At 48.1% G+C, this 18018-nt stretch overlaps 7 protein-coding genes across 7 annotated transcripts; 2 read left to right on the top strand and 5 right to left on the bottom strand.

Annotated features, from left to right (window-relative positions):
• Positions 1-279: 279 nt before the first annotated feature.
• Positions 280-1366, bottom strand: N7518_003581 (SGNH/GDSL hydrolase family protein; the record flags this gene model as incomplete). The annotated part of the gene is made up of 4 exons (XM_057184508.1): positions 280-305; positions 353-885; positions 937-1028; positions 1076-1366. 4 exons carry the CDS (start codon positions 1364-1366, stop codon positions 280-282), a joined length of 942 nt encoding a protein of 313 aa, XP_057045958.1.
• Positions 1367-3616: 2250 nt separating this feature from the next.
• Positions 3617-5160, top strand: N7518_003580 (succinate--CoA ligase subunit beta; the record flags this gene model as incomplete). The annotated part of the gene is made up of 7 exons (XM_057184507.1): positions 3617-3655; positions 3703-3777; positions 3828-3900; positions 3953-4049; positions 4098-4852; positions 4897-5018; positions 5065-5160. The coding sequence occupies 7 exons, from the start codon at positions 3617-3619 to the stop codon at positions 5158-5160; spliced, it is 1257 nt and encodes a 418-aa protein (XP_057045957.1).
• A 166-nt stretch (positions 5161-5326) lies between these two features.
• N7518_003579 (uncharacterized protein) lies at positions 5327-8156 on the bottom strand (the record flags this gene model as incomplete). Its single annotated transcript, XM_057184506.1, has 11 exons — positions 5327-5399; positions 5449-5877; positions 5929-6115; positions 6263-6284; positions 6335-6410; positions 6468-6509; positions 6562-6591; positions 6640-6696; positions 6751-6803; positions 7324-7554; positions 7608-8156. 11 exons carry the CDS (start codon positions 8154-8156, stop codon positions 5327-5329), a joined length of 1749 nt encoding a protein of 582 aa, XP_057045956.1.
• An 821-nt stretch (positions 8157-8977) lies between these two features.
• Positions 8978-9676, bottom strand: N7518_003578 (uncharacterized protein; the record flags this gene model as incomplete). The annotated part of the gene is made up of 2 exons (XM_057184505.1): positions 8978-9553; positions 9608-9676. 2 exons carry the CDS (start codon positions 9674-9676, stop codon positions 8978-8980), a joined length of 645 nt encoding a protein of 214 aa, XP_057045955.1.
• Positions 9677-10269: 593 nt separating this feature from the next.
• N7518_003577 (trehalose-6-phosphate synthase) lies at positions 10270-11954 on the bottom strand (the record flags this gene model as incomplete). Its single annotated transcript, XM_057184504.1, has 5 exons — positions 10270-10321; positions 10410-10752; positions 10821-11191; positions 11244-11613; positions 11669-11954. 5 exons carry the CDS (start codon positions 11952-11954, stop codon positions 10270-10272), a joined length of 1422 nt encoding a protein of 473 aa, XP_057045954.1.
• Positions 11955-12524: 570 nt separating this feature from the next.
• N7518_003576 (SDR family NAD(P)-dependent oxidoreductase) lies at positions 12525-13471 on the top strand (the record flags this gene model as incomplete). The annotated part of the gene is made up of 2 exons (XM_057184503.1): positions 12525-12588; positions 12648-13471. 2 exons carry the CDS (start codon positions 12525-12527, stop codon positions 13469-13471), a joined length of 888 nt encoding a protein of 295 aa, XP_057045953.1.
• Positions 13472-14008: 537 nt separating this feature from the next.
• N7518_003575 (uncharacterized protein) lies at positions 14009-16256 on the bottom strand (the record flags this gene model as incomplete). The annotated part of the gene is made up of 5 exons (XM_057184502.1): positions 14009-14341; positions 14402-14828; positions 14875-15025; positions 15079-15764; positions 15811-16256. 5 exons carry the CDS (start codon positions 16254-16256, stop codon positions 14009-14011), a joined length of 2043 nt encoding a protein of 680 aa, XP_057045952.1.
• Positions 16257-18018: the final 1762 nt, after the last annotated feature.

The following is an 18018-nucleotide window of genomic DNA, read 5'->3' as shown; positions in this document are numbered from 1 at the left end:
GAGACGGGCGGAGAGTTCGGCCAGATTATGGGGTTAGGGAGCGTGGGAGAGAGGTTTGGAGTTTGAGGCTGAGGATAGTGGGGACCGGGACCGGGACCGCTTGTGTATTTCTTGGGAGGTTGGGTACTTGGTTAGTGATGGCGTTGGGTTGGTTTCGTAGGTTGAGGTATGGCATGGCTTATTTGCCTAGGCTTATGCATGACTGTCATGACGCTGGGATGGACGATTTAGTAAGTTTTAAATTGTTTTGCCTATTTTTGATATTTGTTCCAGATCCCATCATATCATATAGAAACCAATGCCCACTAATAAGGTTAGTCTTGTCAAAACACAGGGAGGAACGGGAACATACTCATAATCTGGAACGCAGCCCAGAGATGCCACTCGGCTCGAGGCGAACCACTACCAAGTGATACGGTAGGCTGAGCCGGGGCTGTGTACGCAGGCAGACTCGGGTTTGCGGTGCTATCATCGAGTTCCTTCTCACGGGCCTTGCTGATCGTACCACTATATGTAGAGGTAGTCTTTGGCGCTTTGAGAAAGCCCTCCTTCTCCGCTTGTTGGATGGCCGCCCACCACACGGACGCCATTTCCTCGTAGCCCGCGGCTGTCGGGTGGATCTTATCCACTAATTGGTTATACCGAATGAAAGTGCTCATATCGGCTAAGACGAGGCTGTCGTTTTGCGCTCGGCGTTTCGCTGCAAGTTCCGTGTATTGCGAGCTGATGGATGCGCCTTGTTTCGGTTTCTTTCCGTTGTATGTCAGGGTTGATAGGATGATGGTTGTGTTGGGGATGTTGTCGAAGAGGTAGGTGAGGAGAGAGTCCATCCGCTCGCCGGCGGTCTCTACTTTGTAGTTTTGTAGAGCATCGTTTGTGCCAGCGCTGTGGGGATATTAGCATGCAAGGAGATGGCATCGGCAATCGGAGACCCACTTGAGGAGGATTAGATTAGGTTGTTGGGGGATGATCGTCTTGGCATGATCAGCTATTCGATCGATTCTCCAGCCGACGTGTCCATCGTGGTCCTGAAGAGTCAGTATATATTCTTAAGATGAACAGAACCGTAACTCACATTATCATGCATCGTACCATTCTTCATAGTACCAATCATGTCCACCTCCCACCCCGCATAGCGCAATTGCTGTCGAAGCCATTTCCGATATCCATTTCCATCGGGCGATTTGTACCCCATGGTGATAGAAGCACCGAGGGGCAGAATCCGGAGTGGAAACGGCTTGGTGTCACGGGCCTGAAGCGCGACGTCCGATACCAGATCAGAAGAACCGACAGGCGATGCCGATACCAATGTCAGCCATACTAGACAAGCCTGGACAACCCAGAGAATGGGTGTCGACTGCCTCATGGTGACGGATGACTGAGGGAGATTTGCAGGAACATCAGCAGGAAATGGCCATTTTCTTATATTTCTAAACAAATTTCAACGTCAGAATCGAGCGATCAGATGTGCTTTCTTTGCCTTTTGATTTGCCAGAAACTCTGCGTCGGCCAAGTCAGGCCCACTGGGTGGCTGGGCTCTCAGGGGCGATCGCCTATCTAAGCCTCGCGGTGATAAGCCAAACCTGCTGTGTGTATTCTCCGTGGTGCGTACCCCTGGCGATCTCTGTATGATTTCATTTTGCATTCACTAACTCGTCACTAGCGCTGATATTATATGAAATTGTATCGAAATCTCTGAATTGGGAGAAAATGGTGTCTTGGAGGCTGGTCACGCCTGACTAAGCCCGAATAGGCATAGCCTCCCACGTTGCAATTTCCACCTTCGCCCAAGTCAACGTGGTTTAACCTTATCAGGCCATACGTTGTCTCGAAGCCAAGACTTCATTTGTGTCGGCGAATGAACGCTGCGCGCATTCCGATTACCCGCGTGGCACCCGTGGAATGCTATCTACAGGCATCGACCATGGCATACATCCAGGCGAACCCGGGTATGATTCTCCGCGACTCGGCCGGTCGGGTATTATTGCACAATTCTTAGCGTGAGGCTATTGAAAGTCTCATTTCGGGACAAGATGCGCCCCGTCGCTTACGTGAGGGCTGTTAAGGGTCTAAAAGCACGGGGTTCATCCAAAGAAGCGGGGCCTTATTTCTCCATTTGAAGGAATAATAACGATATACAACATACGGAGTACTCGTGAAACACTGCTAAAACATTCTTGGTACCTAGTGTCTGTCAGACTTTGGGAACGATCAGATGAGTACAGACTTGACTAATTGATCAATTTGACAGTAAGATGCCGTGGTCGAGGTTACATGTCTTACTCGTACAGAGAGATAGCCTGCAGCCACCCGGAGGCAACGGACACAGTCATCATAGACTATCTTTAGACTGATACAGCATTTGGGGCCTAACAAAGAAAAGAAAGGTTACTAGTGGATTTATCTACTGGCTTCTCGTCACCCTGCGAAAAGCACATCCCTATTAGGGCCACTACGATGCAATATACCACCTTTCAAGAAAAAATGAATTTCAGAACAATAACAGGTTCTAGCAACATTTTCCCTGAAACATTCCCACAATTTGCGCACAGATTGAGGCTCTTAAATCCTGCAATGACAGCGCTATGGCCCCAATGCGGCCGATCGCATCAACCCCGCGGTCAGTGCGACTTGGTCGCGTGACGATGTGCAAAAAGCAATTCACCAATTTCCACCTTCTGGCGAATTTACCATCGGACCTATGTTGTATACGAGAAGCCAAGCAAACGGCGCAATCTGAAACTGCTAGTTTTGCCAACACACTACTTTGGGACGACTGGATTAAAATATCTCACCCCCACTTTTGACAAGCGATGCGCCGAGTTATCACTAATGTGATGTGTTCTACGGCTAATCCCTGCAATCACAAGGGCACCCTGGACCCCGCTTAAATGATATTGTTTATCCTTGAACTCCTATGGGCGTTTTATCAAGAGGAATTCGGGAGATTACCCTCTTCGAACGATGGGCCCGGAACGGACCGACAGCCTAAAGGACCCAGTCTCCGCTCGGATTACGGCTGTTGCACTACAAGAAGCATCTACAGTATGGCCATAGTGTATATACTAGCACCAACTTTGGCCGTAGAGTATGGCTCTCATGTGGCTCATGCAGGTTATCTTGTATCGTTGCTTAGGAGAGATATCAGGCTTGGAGTCGGAGAGTAGATATTTTAATTGCAAGGATGTCATATTGGCAATGAGATTTGCGATAAAATTGATGCAAAAGGGGACAAATGTGAGAATGGCAGGTTAAACCACCTAAACGATATTGTTCCTCTGATGTGTACGGATTAAGATTCGATATGAGTGACGTATTTTGCTAGCAGTTGACATTGAGCAATATAGTGTGAAGAACTCATTAATTGACTCCACCATATAATAATCATTTGGCATTTGTATATTGAAGCTTCCTTCTTCCTCCTGCCTGTACCGAAAAAGACTAGAAATCATCACGGTCAAGCGACGCTCATATCAAATAAACTTCCGGAAACTCAACCCCAGGAACCAGCCAAAATCGATACATTGATGTCATCGCCTAAATAACCCAAGACACATAAATCGAACCTCAGACTGGCCTCGGAGTTCACATCCTAGCATGAAAGATATAACTCACGATGATTACCTGGCGTTCGATCGCGCGCACCTTCCAACGGGTTCGTACAATCTAGCAGTGATTGAAACGATACTAACCATCGTGCAGCACCATGCACCTCTCAAAGCCCAAGTACGACAGCTGAGTCTGCTTGAAAACCACTCACACAAACTGCTTCAAGAAGTAAGTATTCCTTCACAAACACAGCCTACCTCAATGCTTATACAACCTAGTTCAAACTGCCAGTTCCACCGGGATTCCTAGTTACAACCCCCGAGCAAGCCAAGCATGTCGTCTCCGTGATAAGTAAGTCCACACCCTCCTCCTCAATTCCCTATCCTAAAACTAACACCCACAGACGGACCATCAGTGATGAAAGCCCAAATCCTAGCAGGCGGCCGCGGCAAAGGCAAATTCAGCAGCGACGGGCAGAGCGGCGTCCGACGCGTCGAGTCGTGAGTCCCCTAATCCTAAATAACCACAGAACCATCTAATAAACCCAGCCCAACCGAAGCCTTCAAAAACGCCGCCAACATGCTCGGGTACTACCTAACAACAGCGCAAACCCCAGCCGACGGGCTCCGCGTCGACAAGCTCTACATCGTAAAAGCCATCTCCATCGCGCAGGAGTTCTACTTCGCTATGACATTCGACCGCCAGCACGCCTCGCCCGTGCTGCTCATCTCCGCGGCAGGCGGAACAAACATCGAGTCGAATATCGACAAGCTGCATAAACTCCGATTCGGACTTTCGACTGGTATCACTGACGAGATCGACGAGTATCTCCAAGCCGAGCTGGGATTCTCGGATTCCGAGATGGAGGATATCCACCAGATACTGGTGCAGATGTTCAAGCTTTTCAAGGAGAAAGACGCGACGTTGCTGGAGTTGAATCCGCTGGTGCGTACTGAAGACGGGGAATTCGTTTGTCTGGATGCGAAGTTTGGGTTTGATAATGCGGCGAGCTATAGACAGCCTGGGCTTTTTGCAATGGAGGAACGAGCGCCGGAGCAGGAGGAGGAGCATCGGCTTGCGGAATTGGGGCTGAATTATGTTCGGTTGGAGGGGAATATTGGGAATATTGTTAATGGGGCTGGGCTGGCGATGGCGACGAATGATCTGATTAGTTTGTATGGGGGGAAGTGTGCGGACTTTTTGGATGTTGGGGGTGCGGCGACGAAGGAGGCTTTGGCGAAGGCTTTTGAGGTTTTGAAGAATGATGAACGGGTGAAGGGGATTTTGATTAATATCTACGGTGGTGAGTATACACGTGGACAATAGGGATGAGCTGATCAGTGGCAGGAATCGTGCGATGTGACATGATTGCCGAGGCGATTGTTGCCGCTGCTGCTGAGATGGGTGGTTTCAAATGTCCGGTTGTGGTTCGCTTGCAGGGGACTAATTCCGAAAAGGGATTGGAGCTGGTCAGTAGACGTGTTAGTTGTTGAGGGTTGGCTAATTCCATTGCAGGTCGAACGATCTGGGCTGGATAACTTGATTGTAGAAGCCGAGTTTGAGAAGGCTGCTCAGTTGATCGTGGAGCAAACGCCCAAGGTTGAATCCTAACAAATTGATTGATAAATGACAAGCTAATCACATTCTGGTACTATACGTAGAAAATCATGTCGTAGCCTGAGGCGAACATGCCCCAGGACTTAACCATGCAAAATATAAACTCGCTTCGCAAAACGAACTCGGTAAACGCAAACACAGTAGTTGGTTCAATGCTAGTTTAAGAACTAGGCTCGGTCTTGACCGGGTTGGCCAGTTCTTCCGCTGTAGGCTTCCTACCCCAGACTCGACGACTAAACACAATTAGCAACATAACCTCCCAGGGTAACATATCAGACTCACGCATATTCATAAGCATGAGTACGAGGATTCCTCAACTCAGCCCGAACCTTGGACAGATAAACCTGAACCTCCTCTTTACTCCAAGGCGAAGGCGCACCAAACTTAGTGAGCAGCCACATAGCCCAGCCCTCCAGTGCAGCAACCCAGTGGGCATATTGGAGCTGTCCAACCTCCTTGAGAATCTTATCCTTCGGCCACGGCCCCAAAGGAATCTTGTATAACCTTTCCTGCACGTCGACAAACCCGGCCTTCTCCATTGCGCCCCGCATTGTCTCCTGCGTTAGGAGGGAGTGACCAGCCCGCTCGGAGCAGCCGATGAAGTTATCGCCCCATGTGGCTAGAACGCCGCCTTCTTTCAGGGTGCCGTCGTCGCTGTACACTCGCACGTCTAGTTCCATTTGTTCGATCCAGCCGCCGGGGGTAAGAGCGCTGGATAGGGGTTAGATACTTTTCAAGGGAAGTGTAAATGGAGGGACTCACTCGTAGCACTGTTTGTACACTTGATCCCATCCCTCGGGTGTGAATGCTCCTAGCAGTAGACGCATGTGGATGAAGTCGAATGGTTCTCTCCAGGTCCACTCGCGGAGGACATCGTCTACTTCGAGTACGCAGTTCGGTGGCATCCATGTCACCGGAGGGGGGAAGATGTCGACGCCACGGACGGTTGCTGACGTGTGTTAGTCTGGCGCAAAGGAGAAAAGAAAGGAAGTGGTATGTACCAGATGGATACATATCTGCCATATCACTAGGTGAATGTTAGCGAGGTTCATTGGAGAGAATAGGTGGGGTGATTACATAGACCATGTTCCTTTACCAGTGCCAATGTCCAGAATGTGCTGGAGTACTCTTAGTAAAAGGTTGATATCAATCTAGATCGCTCTCTCACCTTAGGAGATTTGCCGATGGGAGAGTGGTGGAGGGGGTTCTCTCGGTCATGGTCTAGCACGAGAAAAACCATATGACTGGGTATCACCGATAAGCTGTTTGAACCGAACGAAAGGCAAAAAATGAGTGTTTACCCAATTTCGAAAGCCTCGAATTGCTGGTCATCGGAAGGACTCCTGTATGCTATGATTAGCCTCGAGTCTCCTACATTGAAGCATCGCGACCGACCAATAGTCATCTTCCTTCATAGCCTGGTATCTGCTCATACTATTAGCAAAGCTCATATCTCCACAGGCTGCTACTCACCGTCTGCCATTTTCCAACCGACCCTTCGCGATTGTCGAGGCGATAGATGTGGTTTCACTGATACATATGGTTAAAGGCCAAAACGCCGTGGAAATGATTTCCGCAACTCACGACTGAAAGTCCTCAGGCTCCCAATCTTTGGTCAGAGTGTAGTAATCGGAATCCTAGCCGTGTTAGATACGATCTTAGCAACTACGGGACAACTCACGACTGCGATTTTTCCCTCCATTTTGGGTTTTGACTAGAAGAGAAAAAACGTGGCAAGTGGAAATGACAAGGGGCGGGGGTATCGGGTGCATCCGGCCAAGCTAAGCTAGTTCTGTATAGAGTTTCAACGTTGTTGTTAGGGTTAGACATAATGTACATTGCATGTGTGTATAGCTGATCTTCTTCCAATCCGGGAAGGTGGGTATGGGCCAGCCCTTATCAACCTGGGAGATGGAGTCCACAGGTAAGCTACTGGAATACATCTCCTCAACCAATGTGGCATCGCTGATTTTCATAATTCCACTGGAAAGCAACCAAAATCCCATACAAATGAATCGTCGCACCAATGACTACGGCGATGTGGAATATCTGGTGCGACGATCCCCAAATGTCAAAGCTTCCGGGTTTCCACGACTCCGGGAAATGTGTCTGCCACCAATCAGATCAATTCTGCATCAGTATGGGAAATTAACGCACCGCGTAAAACAAGACTCCGATCACGATGACTAGCCCTTCAAGGTAGTAATATCGCAATCCAGCCTGTTGATCCAGCTGGTCGTAGGGGAAGATACTAGCAGCGTGGATGATAGGCGCAAATGCCGAAAGTCCCGTCGCGACGAATGTTGATAATCGCAATAGTCTCCACTTTTGGCTCTGAAGTCGGGGATGCACCACGACAAACCCAGTCAAGAAGCCAAGAGTGCCAATCTGTATACCATAAATTTAGTCAGATGACCGACAAGGTGAGATCATCAACGAACCATTGACCAATAAAGCTTTTGCAGATGTGGTTCACAGTAGAATCCCATATATATCCCGGAGACAAAAGAACCAAGAATCTGGAATACAATAGCAACATAATCCAAGCGACCCCATAAAGCACTGAAAGGGGCAGAATGGCAAAGAAAAGTATGGTATGCAGACGAGACACCAAAACAAACGACCGAAGTTGTCAAATAGATATGAAAAACAAGCTGATCGACTCCGGTAGCATCCGGAAAAGATGCTGTGAAATAAAAATAAAGAAGCCCATTGCCCAGCGAAGTTACGATAGCCGGGATGAGATGGGAGTAAACATTCACAGTCTCATTGTGAAGGTACAGCAGGCTGCTAAGGCACCGAGACGTTGACGGTGTCACTGGCCTATAATTCGTTCGTATGTATGGATTATGGCCATACCACGAGGGAACTTCGTCGCGGTTCAGCAGCCGTGGCCCTAAGGGGCTCCGTGGTTCCTTCAGCAGTGGGTTGTCGCTGCGGTCCGTGCCGCTCGCCCTCTCCGCAGGCGACAACCTTCTCAGCAGTGCCATCTCTCAACTTGGTCGTTTGGTTTGATGAGTGTGATGGGAGAGAGTATCCTGAGCCGCCTCAGTCGCCTGGCCCCGCAGTCCCCTGATCGGCACAAGTATGGCGGTTAAAGGTGGGCTGTGATTGGCCAGGAGCGGAGGCGCATTGCTCTCGTGCATATTTAACTGTGGAATGTTCATATTTGAGTGAAGATCACGATATAAATCAAGTTCATATAAGAAAGGGAGATTGGGACAGCCACCCGTAGATATTTGTGTGCCTAGGTAAATAATGTAGCAAGGTCGCGGGTACTACTCCCAGTGACGACTCTGCTCGCACACCTGTTTCGCAGGCAGGGCTGTCGGTGCCCCTTTGTCCCCGTTGCAGGGTCCCCTCTTCATTAGTAAACTATGCTCTACGCTCGGTTTCCCCACTGACCGATCCTGACTCTACCGGACTCCGTGAGTAATACGGTGTCGGCACTTTAGACCGCGAGGGCTCTCCTGCGACTGCGCAATACCAAATTCCTTCGAGGACCCATCAGACATGACCCCCATTTTCTCACACCGGCTGTTAAGACTAGCACTTACCGGTCGAGCAATTGCGGCAACCTCACCCTCAGTGATAGTGCACCTCGATGCGAGGATGTGACAGTACCACCCCAGCAAAAGGGGGATGCCTTGCGCTGAATTTCAACTGGCCGAAATGGTGTATGAGGCCCGAATTCGCGGCTTCTTGCTCTGCTCTGCATGGGATGATTTTAAATGGTATGCGGTTTACGAGAGACCAATTATCCATCGAAACTATGCATGACAACTGACTTCATACTGCACGGTTATAATATTTACAAAGTGATACACCTGCGTGGGTCATAGATTTTCCTCCCATTCTGGCCCTTCTTTGGTTGCTTTGATGCTGGCTGTGTAGGAGGACTGGGAAGATCCTGTTGCCGAAAGCATCTAATAACATCATGGAACGTCCTCTCTACATCCGAGCCAGTCTTAGCCGATGTTTCATAAAACCAGCAATCTAGGGATTCTCCAAATATCCGTCCTTCCTCGAATGAGATTTCACGCTGGGCTTCCAAATCATTCTTCATACCCACCAGGATGATAGGCACGCGACAGGGGCGTTCAGAAAGCGGCAGCTGTAGAGTATTTTCCGCCAAGACCCTTTTCACATCTTTGATGTTATTGTAGTACGCTCGAACGTGAGAGAAGGATTTCCGCGAGGTGATACTGTATGCGATGATAAATGCGTCCCCATTGCGAATGTGGTCTTCACGGAGCACAGCATGTTCATCTCGCCCCGCTGTGTCGATAATCTCGAGGACACAAGGCCGGTCATCAACCACCAATCGCGTGCGATACGAATCATCCAGCGTTGGTTCTGAGCCCTCGGCGTATTGTTCTAAACAGAACTATACTCGAAATTAGTTTATCTCGGTTAGAATAGGAGAAAATACATGACGAACCCGCACTGCAAGCGCTGTTTTCCCAACCCCTTCATCCCCAACTAGCACTAGGGCCAAGCTATCAGACATAGAAGTTGTTGCACCCTAAGGGATCGAGAAAAAAGTGTGGATGGGTATCTTAGCGAAAGGCCGTCACTGAGATCTTAAATTCCAAGTGGAATGCCTAGCCACACGACTAACCTGGAGTGACGACGTCATGTAATCGGGACCAGCCGGTTGAGCGACAAACCTCAGATCGAACAGTCAAAATTAAAACAGAATCTGGATAATCTATCTTACTTTCAATATCTCAGTGGCCATTCTGTATCAAAGTAAATATAAATTTCACTCTAAAAGCGCCTATCATAGACAGGCTTTATCAAATAAAGCTGCACTTGACGAATTGGTGCAGCGTAATTTACCACTAGACCATAACAATAACCAAGGTTCTTGTTTATGGCCTAGAGGGGCCATATCCCATTCTTGACAGTACTTTACATAAGATCTCGGAGGCCACTAGCCTATAATATCGTGGACTATTTAATTTGATTTTAGAAACCGATAGTGCTTACGTCGTACCACGTCCTCGCTAGAACAGCCCTCCTGGGGCAGTCAGATATACCAGTGAAGCAATCCAATGATTCTGACCAATTTCAAGAGTCAAAACTACTCTAAAAAGCTATCTATTTCTGCAATTTCGTCAAATCCCCAACGAAAGTCTCCGTCCAGTTCGCACTGAAGGGAAATGGGTGTTAGTTTTGCTGATTACGAGACCTGAGGGACCTCTGATGGAAATTTGAGAAGATGAAGGGAAACAACTAACCTGGTATTGGTGGTGACAAAACTCCGCAACTCTTCGTACATCTTCTTCCTATCCTCCTTCTCCATTGTAACAGCCTCGTAAAGTGCATTTGAGAGGCTATCTGCACTAGAAGGATTGAACAACAGACTGCCGCGTTTCATGAAGGCTGATGCACCGGTAAACTCAGAGAGCACCAACACACCGTGTCGAGCCTCTTGGCAAGCAACATACTCGGAAGCAACAAGGTTCATTCCGTCCCGGCGGGAAGTGAGGAGACAGACATCAGACACCGAATATAGAGCTGTAAGCTCCGCAAAAGAAACTGAGCGGTGAATATAGATCAATGGTGTCGATGTGGGAGTAGCTGATTGTTATTTAGCTTGAAATCTACAGACCTGCCATACCCTATACCAGAAGTGGGAACCCACTTACCATATTGCCCAGTGATTTGGCCCACCAACTTGCTCACTTCCCCCTCCAAATCCTGGTATTTCTTGACATCTTCGCGACTGGGAATGGCGATCTGTATTAGCACAACCTTTTTACTCCATTCAGGGTATTGATCGAGGAAGACTCGGAAGCCCTGCAATTTTTCGGGCAATCCTTTCGTATAGTCCATGCGGTCCACGCCGATTATGATCGTTTTGTCCTTATATTGGGTTTCAATCTGCTGAACTTCAGCCTGAACCTCAGGATCATCGAGTGCATCAGCAAATCTCTGGCAGTCAATCCCAACGACATATTTATCAATGCTAATAGTACGGTCGTTGTAGTAGATATTGTCGCCTTCAATTTCTGCACCACTAATAAATTAGTTAGTCACTTGGTATTTCAATGCTATTTCCCAGACCTTACATGTGAGATCTGCAAGCGCCAGCGAAGTTCGTCTTATACTCGTCCGTATGGAAGCCAACGAGGTCGCTACCAAGGACACCATCGAGCAACGCTTTCTGAACAGGAAGGCCTCTCCAAAAATCATCTGCTGGGAAAGGGGTGTGCAAAGAAAATCCTATAGCGCATCTTTTGTTTTGCGCATGCAGGCGCTCACGCAATAGACGTGGCAGTAGGAGTAGGTGATAATCGTGCACCCATATTAGATCACCATCCGCCGCCTCTTCACTGATTCGATCAGCGAAGATCTTATTTACACGCTGGTACGCGTCCCATGTCTCGTTATCGAAGGATGCATCCGACTGGTAATGTAACGTGGGCCATAAAACACCGTCTAAACACGCCTAGTCAGCGATTTAGTAATAGACCCGAGAATATAGGCCACGCACTAGAGAATCCATTATAATGACTCTGAGCCAGGTTCTCATCTAGGTATACTGCAGAGGCATTTTCTTTGGCCAGGGCTTTGTCGACGCTTTCTCTGTCCCGTTCATTGATATCGACCCCGGGCCAGCCTAGCCATAGATAGGCATGAAAGCTCAATCCCTTTAGAGCGGTCACCAATCCCCCGCTGGAAGGAATCGCCTCGTAAGTGCCGTCTTTGGGTTTGACGGAAAGTGGAAGGCGATTTGAGGTAATTATGAGTCTCTGCTCGTTTTGCTCATGGGGCGCCATTATTTTCACTTTCAACCAAATTATTATATAATATTTTTCCGTTTTTCACGAAGCGTACATGAATTTATATTCGTTAAGTGCAATAGAAAAAGCTTCGATGCCTGTTTTTAAGACCCAGCGAGTTGTGCGGCTTGGCACATGTCATGCACAAAGATCAAGTAGTTCAAACATATCATTGCGGCGTAGTAAATGTATCCGACCAATACAAGGACACTCCGACTGAAAACCTGCTGATGCTCGATGGATCTTAGAAGTTCTAGATCATAATGTAAGGATCAAGATACAGACAGGTTTAGACAGGTTTAGACAGGTTTAGACAGGTTAAGTGCAATGTTGGCAAGGAACTGTACCTACTTCTGATCATCATACGGAGTAATTCTTTCAATGTCTCATCATAATGACTTCTTAGTGAATAAATTACCCCAAACCGTCATTTTCCCTGTTTTACATCAAGTACCCATCATCGTAAAGCCTGACATTAGGATGACGTAAGACTAGCAAGTTGGAGAACATATAACGAGCGATGTATGGCAAGTAGTATGTATACCATTGAACTTTTGAACAAACACCATGTCCGCTCATGAAAGTAACCAGAAATTTAAGCTCGAACACCTTTTCGGGCTGAAAAACAGAGGTGAGTTACCATTATAGAAACAGGCCTGCCGTTGCGCTGGAGTCGCTAACACTGGGTAGTCGCACTTGTTACGGGTGGAGGTTCAGGCATCGGCTTGATGGCCACTCAAGCTCTTGCCATGAATGGGGCTAAGGTCTACATCACCGGTCGCACAGAGGAAAAGTTAGACCGTGTTGCAGATTTGTACTCCAAGGATATTCCTGGCCAGATTATCCCGATCGCTGCCGATATTACCTCCAAGGAGTCGATTCAGAAGCTAGTCGACGAGATATCCGCCAAGGAGTCGAAACTGCACATTTTGATCAACGCCGCCGGTATTAGCTCTCCACATCTGAACACAGAGCAGGACAACCCCAAAGCATTACAGGAAGAGCTGTTTAAAAACCAGAGCACAGTCCAGGAGTGGGAAGATGTCATGCGTACCAATGTCACACACCTTTTCTTTACCGCCACTGCCTTTCTACCCTTACTGAATAAGGGAACAGAGGATGAGTATGGCTGGTCTAGCACAATTGTCAATATCTCGTCGATTTCAGGTCTCCTCAAAACAGCCCAGCATCACTTCGCATACAACGCTAGTAAGGCGGCTGCGGTTCATCTCACTAAGATGTTGGCCTACGAGATTGTTTCCTCGCAAATCAAAATTCGTGTAAACAATATCGCGCCCGGGGTCTTTCCGACCGAAATGACGGCCAAGGAGAGTGACGATAAACAAAAGAGCACGATTCCCAAAGAAAAGTTTGAAGGCAAAATCCCTGCCGGACGGCCAGGGAAAGATGAAGACATGGCAAGTGCTGTGTTGTTTACCGTCTCGAATCAATACCTCAATGGTCAAACTATTGCCGTCGACGGCGGGTACTTGCTGGCAGCGGGCACAATCTAATCCACTGGAACAAATTGCAATGTACAAAGCAGAGTCCAAAATGTTTTTCTAGGGGCAAATTGAATTCGCATCCATCCCTACGGAGTACACTGAGCAAATGATGATGCTTAGTGAGCAGATCAGGTGATTAGTTATATAATGGCCCGTGATGATGCTCACGTGTTCAGTTTTAAAGCGGCAAGGGGTGAGCACTAAAGCGGAAATGTAAAGGTCTCGAGTGCTAGGATATGTAAGATACAGACTAGGTTGTAAGATATAGGACAAGTAGCATCTTGCAAGCTATTTAGTAGAATTGTTATTCTTGATCGCATCATCCAGCTCTTTGATTCTTGGCAGTATCCTAGCACGGTAAGAGAAAGTGCCATGAAATTACATCGTATCATGGCTGTATGGACTATTCTGACGAGACAGTCATGCTTCCGAATATCGTGACAGTTTACTGGAAATCTATATGCGTATATATGAAGTCTAGCGTATTACAACACTTACGAGATAGTTTTGTGATCAAAATATTGTACATATACATAGCGAGACCATTTAATTAGTAGTCGGCCAATTACCCTTCCATCTGACTGCCTCTTCCTCTTCATCAATAACAATCACCATCCACACACCGACCTGGCCGTTACTCGCCAGCAAAGGAGTACAGTGGATCCAGCGATGACGAGCCTGGTCGTTGTTGAACTTGGTCACCCACTTGATACGCGCTGTGACGCCTCGCCCGGCCATCATAGCGCTGATGATATTATCGCGTTTTGCGCCTGTCTCGCCAATGCGATTTAGGAATGAGGATTGGAGCATGCCTGGGATTTGGAGGGAGGGGGAGGTGAAGAGGATGTGGAGGGATGGGTATGGGCGGACGAGGAGGTACTGGTTTACTTCTGTTAGTCTTCGATACCATATCCGAGTATGGAGGGATGAATGACATACGTTTTTGTAGACACCGGCCAAGGACCGGCTGGGCGTCGGTCCCGATGTGGGTCTTGGTAGACCTTGGGACTGGGTGTCGATGTCGTTCTCGGTGTCGGAGTCTTGGAGGAATAGACGATGGTTGGGATCTTCGTTGACTACCGGTTGGAAGAGGGTTCCGCCGTGCTCGCGCACGTTCCGCAGCTCGCGCGGACTGAAGAGTTCACCGAGTTCTTGGAACTGGCTCTTTGTTTCTTTGGTTATTTGGCCGTCCGTCCTGGGGGTTTCTTTTTGCGCGCGCATGTTTTGGAGGGATTCCATTTGTGCTCCTTCCATGGCGAGCCCGGAGACGTCAACCTGAGCGCCGATGAAGTAGCGGATTTTACCGCGGCTATCACATAGCGGAGCCATTTGGAGGAGGTTCATGAATGGTGAGCCATCGCGGCGGCTTTTTTCGGATTAGTTTTGCAGGGTAGGATGAATTGGGTACATACTAATTCAGGAAAAGCTCGGAGTGGTGTTGCCCAGCTTTGAGCGCTTCTCCGATTCGCCGAACACTGTTGGGATTCGTCTTTGGTCCTTGCAAGAATCGGCAGTTTCTTCCTAGGACGTAGTCCATGCCGTATTGTGTGGTGCGGTGGAATTCTGAACGGTGTGTTAGCTATTTTGTGTAGAAAACGTGAAATAATACGACATACCCTCAGAAGCAAAGATAATAGGGTTATCTGGCCGCGATGGATCGGTCAGACAGAATACCTCACCCAGCGCATCTGCCGTTCCCCGGAATTTCTCAGGCAAGGTTCCGCGCACATGCTCTTCAACCACCTTGCCGGTAATGTTGATACATGTAGAGGTAATGAAGGCAGGTAATTCCTCAGCAGTCAAGGCATCCAGCGCTGCCTGTACGCGCCTTTCGAGCGCCGCATTTACAGTCGAGCCAACGAGGTGCTCTGCAGTTTTAATACCGGATGTAGGAACATCAACAACCGAACGTACGAGCGAATTAGCATACTCGATTGCTTTGAGAGCCTTGGAAGCATTCAGGTAATAATTCAGGGTCGAAAATGACCCTGGACGCTCCTGTGCGAGGAACTCGCGGAAACGTGCGAGGTAGCGCGGAGTGCTTAGAATCACTAGCATATGGTCCGAGCAGAACATGAGGTCTGCTTGTCGCTCTAGAGTATGTACCGGAGCTGCATCGCCCTCGTATGGAGCGACCAGATCAAAACATGTTTCCTCATTTTCTTCGGCGATAGGGTCGAATTCCTCGGATCCCTCGTTAGGATTTATCTGCTGAAGAACTGGGAGTTCGTTGGTCGGCAAGTTGGGTTGTAGCGACCTGTTGGATGCAGACGAGTGGAGGCGGGCGGGTGAAGTAGATGATCTGCATAATTAGCGGAATTTTGGCAATTGGGACTGTTCGGCCTTACGGAGCATAGCCGCCTGGTGGCCGACCTATAGAATGGTGGCCTAGCGATTGGGTTCCGACAGTCTGTTGGTCTAGAGAGAGTGTGCTGAGGGATCTCTGGTCAAAGGGTTGGTGGCCTAAGATCTCGTGCTGTGGTCGTGGTTGCTGGCCGATGTTGTGGTAGCCCAAATCTAGGGTGTTGACTGAATCCGCGACTGATTGTTGATCGATGGAGAGCTTGCGACCAAACTGGTCGCCATTATAAATGGCATTCGAGACACCATTGGCATTGAGTTTAGGAGTTGATCGCTCTTGCGGTCCAACAGATGGTCTTCCAATAGCCGGCTGGCCAAACACTGGCGGTTCATAACCTTGTCCCCGAGAACCTGAACGTGGGGAATTATAGCTCGTGGGTTTGAAATGTGCGCCAAAGCTATCTGGCTCAACAATAGTAGGCGTAGAAGACATGTCGGAATGTCTCTTGTTAGGGCGATTATCTGGGATGGACGGCGGATCCATGCTGTACTATTTCAAGGGATCTAAATCGAGATCGGATCTGTGCTAAGGCCTTCCAGGTCTTTTAAAGAAAAATCTGTAGGATCATGACTATATCGTCCATGATCGCCCACGAGGGTGATCGACAGTCTTTTTAACCAGCAGCCCATGGTTCTGGTGAAACGAGAGCGAATAGATCCCAATTGTATGAGGGCAAAGTGCCAGAATTCCCCAGCAGTTGGGAAATGATCGACAACCTTACAATCAATTTTCAAGCTCGATCGGATCGATCGGTCGATCTTGAGGTCTCCCGGGATGAGTTCGTGCGCAAGATCGTAAAGCCAAAGAGCTCAATGATGTAATAGCCCCTGAGTTGGAGAGTTAGCTTCAATTTTCACACAATAGTTTATCCTTTGGCTATTCTTGTCGTGCTTGGAAGGATGATTGATTTTTGTGTCTGTCGTAGAACTCGCCAATCAGCACACAAAAGGATTTTTATCTCCGAGAAATCAGGAAATGCCCACGGGGAAATATAATCTCCTAAGCCAATAGGACAGTCTCCGGTGATATCCACTGCGACAGGAGAAAGATGCTAAGGGGATGCCATTGTGTTCTAAATCCGTCACACATCATCCCATTGCTGTTTGCTGTTTGCTATATATAACCAGGTCATGGACAAAATTCGTCAGTTACTTTCTTCTTCTGTAAATAATCTGTCATATATAATATATATCTCAAAAGACACAGAGCGCTGGAAGAAGGTGATCCGCAGACTAAACAAATCGATGGAGATGTGTCTTACTTGTGTTTCATTATATTTATCACAATCTTGATCTCAATATACTCTCAATATACGATGTGAGGCCACAAGAAGAACGAGCAGTACAATGGACTGTATGCTGACCGAGTGTACAGGGGAAAAGAATGAGAGAGAGGAAGATATAGCAGACCTGTGACGTGATCCCAATATACTCCGAGCAGTGAGTGGTAGGAATGAGAGCTCGATTTTCACTTCCACTTTGATGGTCTCTGTTGGCTCTGGAGGTCAAGAAATATCGCAGCAGATCCTGTATGTATGTGCTGTGTGATTTATACTTCAAAATATGGAGCGCTAATTCCTTCTTCGACATAGGCCGATCCAGTCATGGCAATAGAATGATGAGAGCGAGGACTCAGAGATTTTCTGCCATGATGAAGACAGCGCAGAGTATCTCTCTAGTTGGCAGGCTATACTGGTTCACACTGGACCAGACCAACTATACTCAGCATCGAGCGGACGACCAAGCGTCTTGGTTCTATGCGGCTGTGCTGGATCCTATCAACGAAACAAACAGAATACTCCGTCATATTCACCATCCCCTCTTCAGAATGGTGTTCTCTTGATCGACCAGTGCGAAATACTTCGAAAGCTTGAGTATTTACAAAAGTACTCGAAGAATCCAACTAAGAATTTGTGGAGCTGCTGGATGAAACATGTCATCTCATTAATATCGGAAATCTTCCGCATATCCAGTTTCTCACCAAGAAAGAGCCTGGGATAAACCAGCCGTCCGGCAGGAGCTCCGGAAGACTTGTTCTCACCAACTGAACTCAAGACCATGTTTCTTCAGAGGGCCGCTTCACGAGCACGAGGAAGAGATGCCAGACTTGTCCAAGTTCGGCAAACCAAACCACTTCCTAGGAAGCAATCTTTCTCGGGGAGAACTTGGGATTTTTCGAATGAAAATGCATCCTT

The sequence above is a fragment of the Penicillium psychrosexuale genome, assembly GCF_028828465.1.
Source record: "Penicillium psychrosexuale strain IBT 29551 chromosome Unknown utg000002l, whole genome shotgun sequence".
NCBI classification, from domain to species: domain Eukaryota; kingdom Fungi; phylum Ascomycota; class Eurotiomycetes; order Eurotiales; family Aspergillaceae; genus Penicillium; species Penicillium psychrosexuale.
The sequence above is the reverse complement of the archived record's forward strand: the minus strand, read 5'-3'. Positions and strand labels throughout refer to the sequence as shown.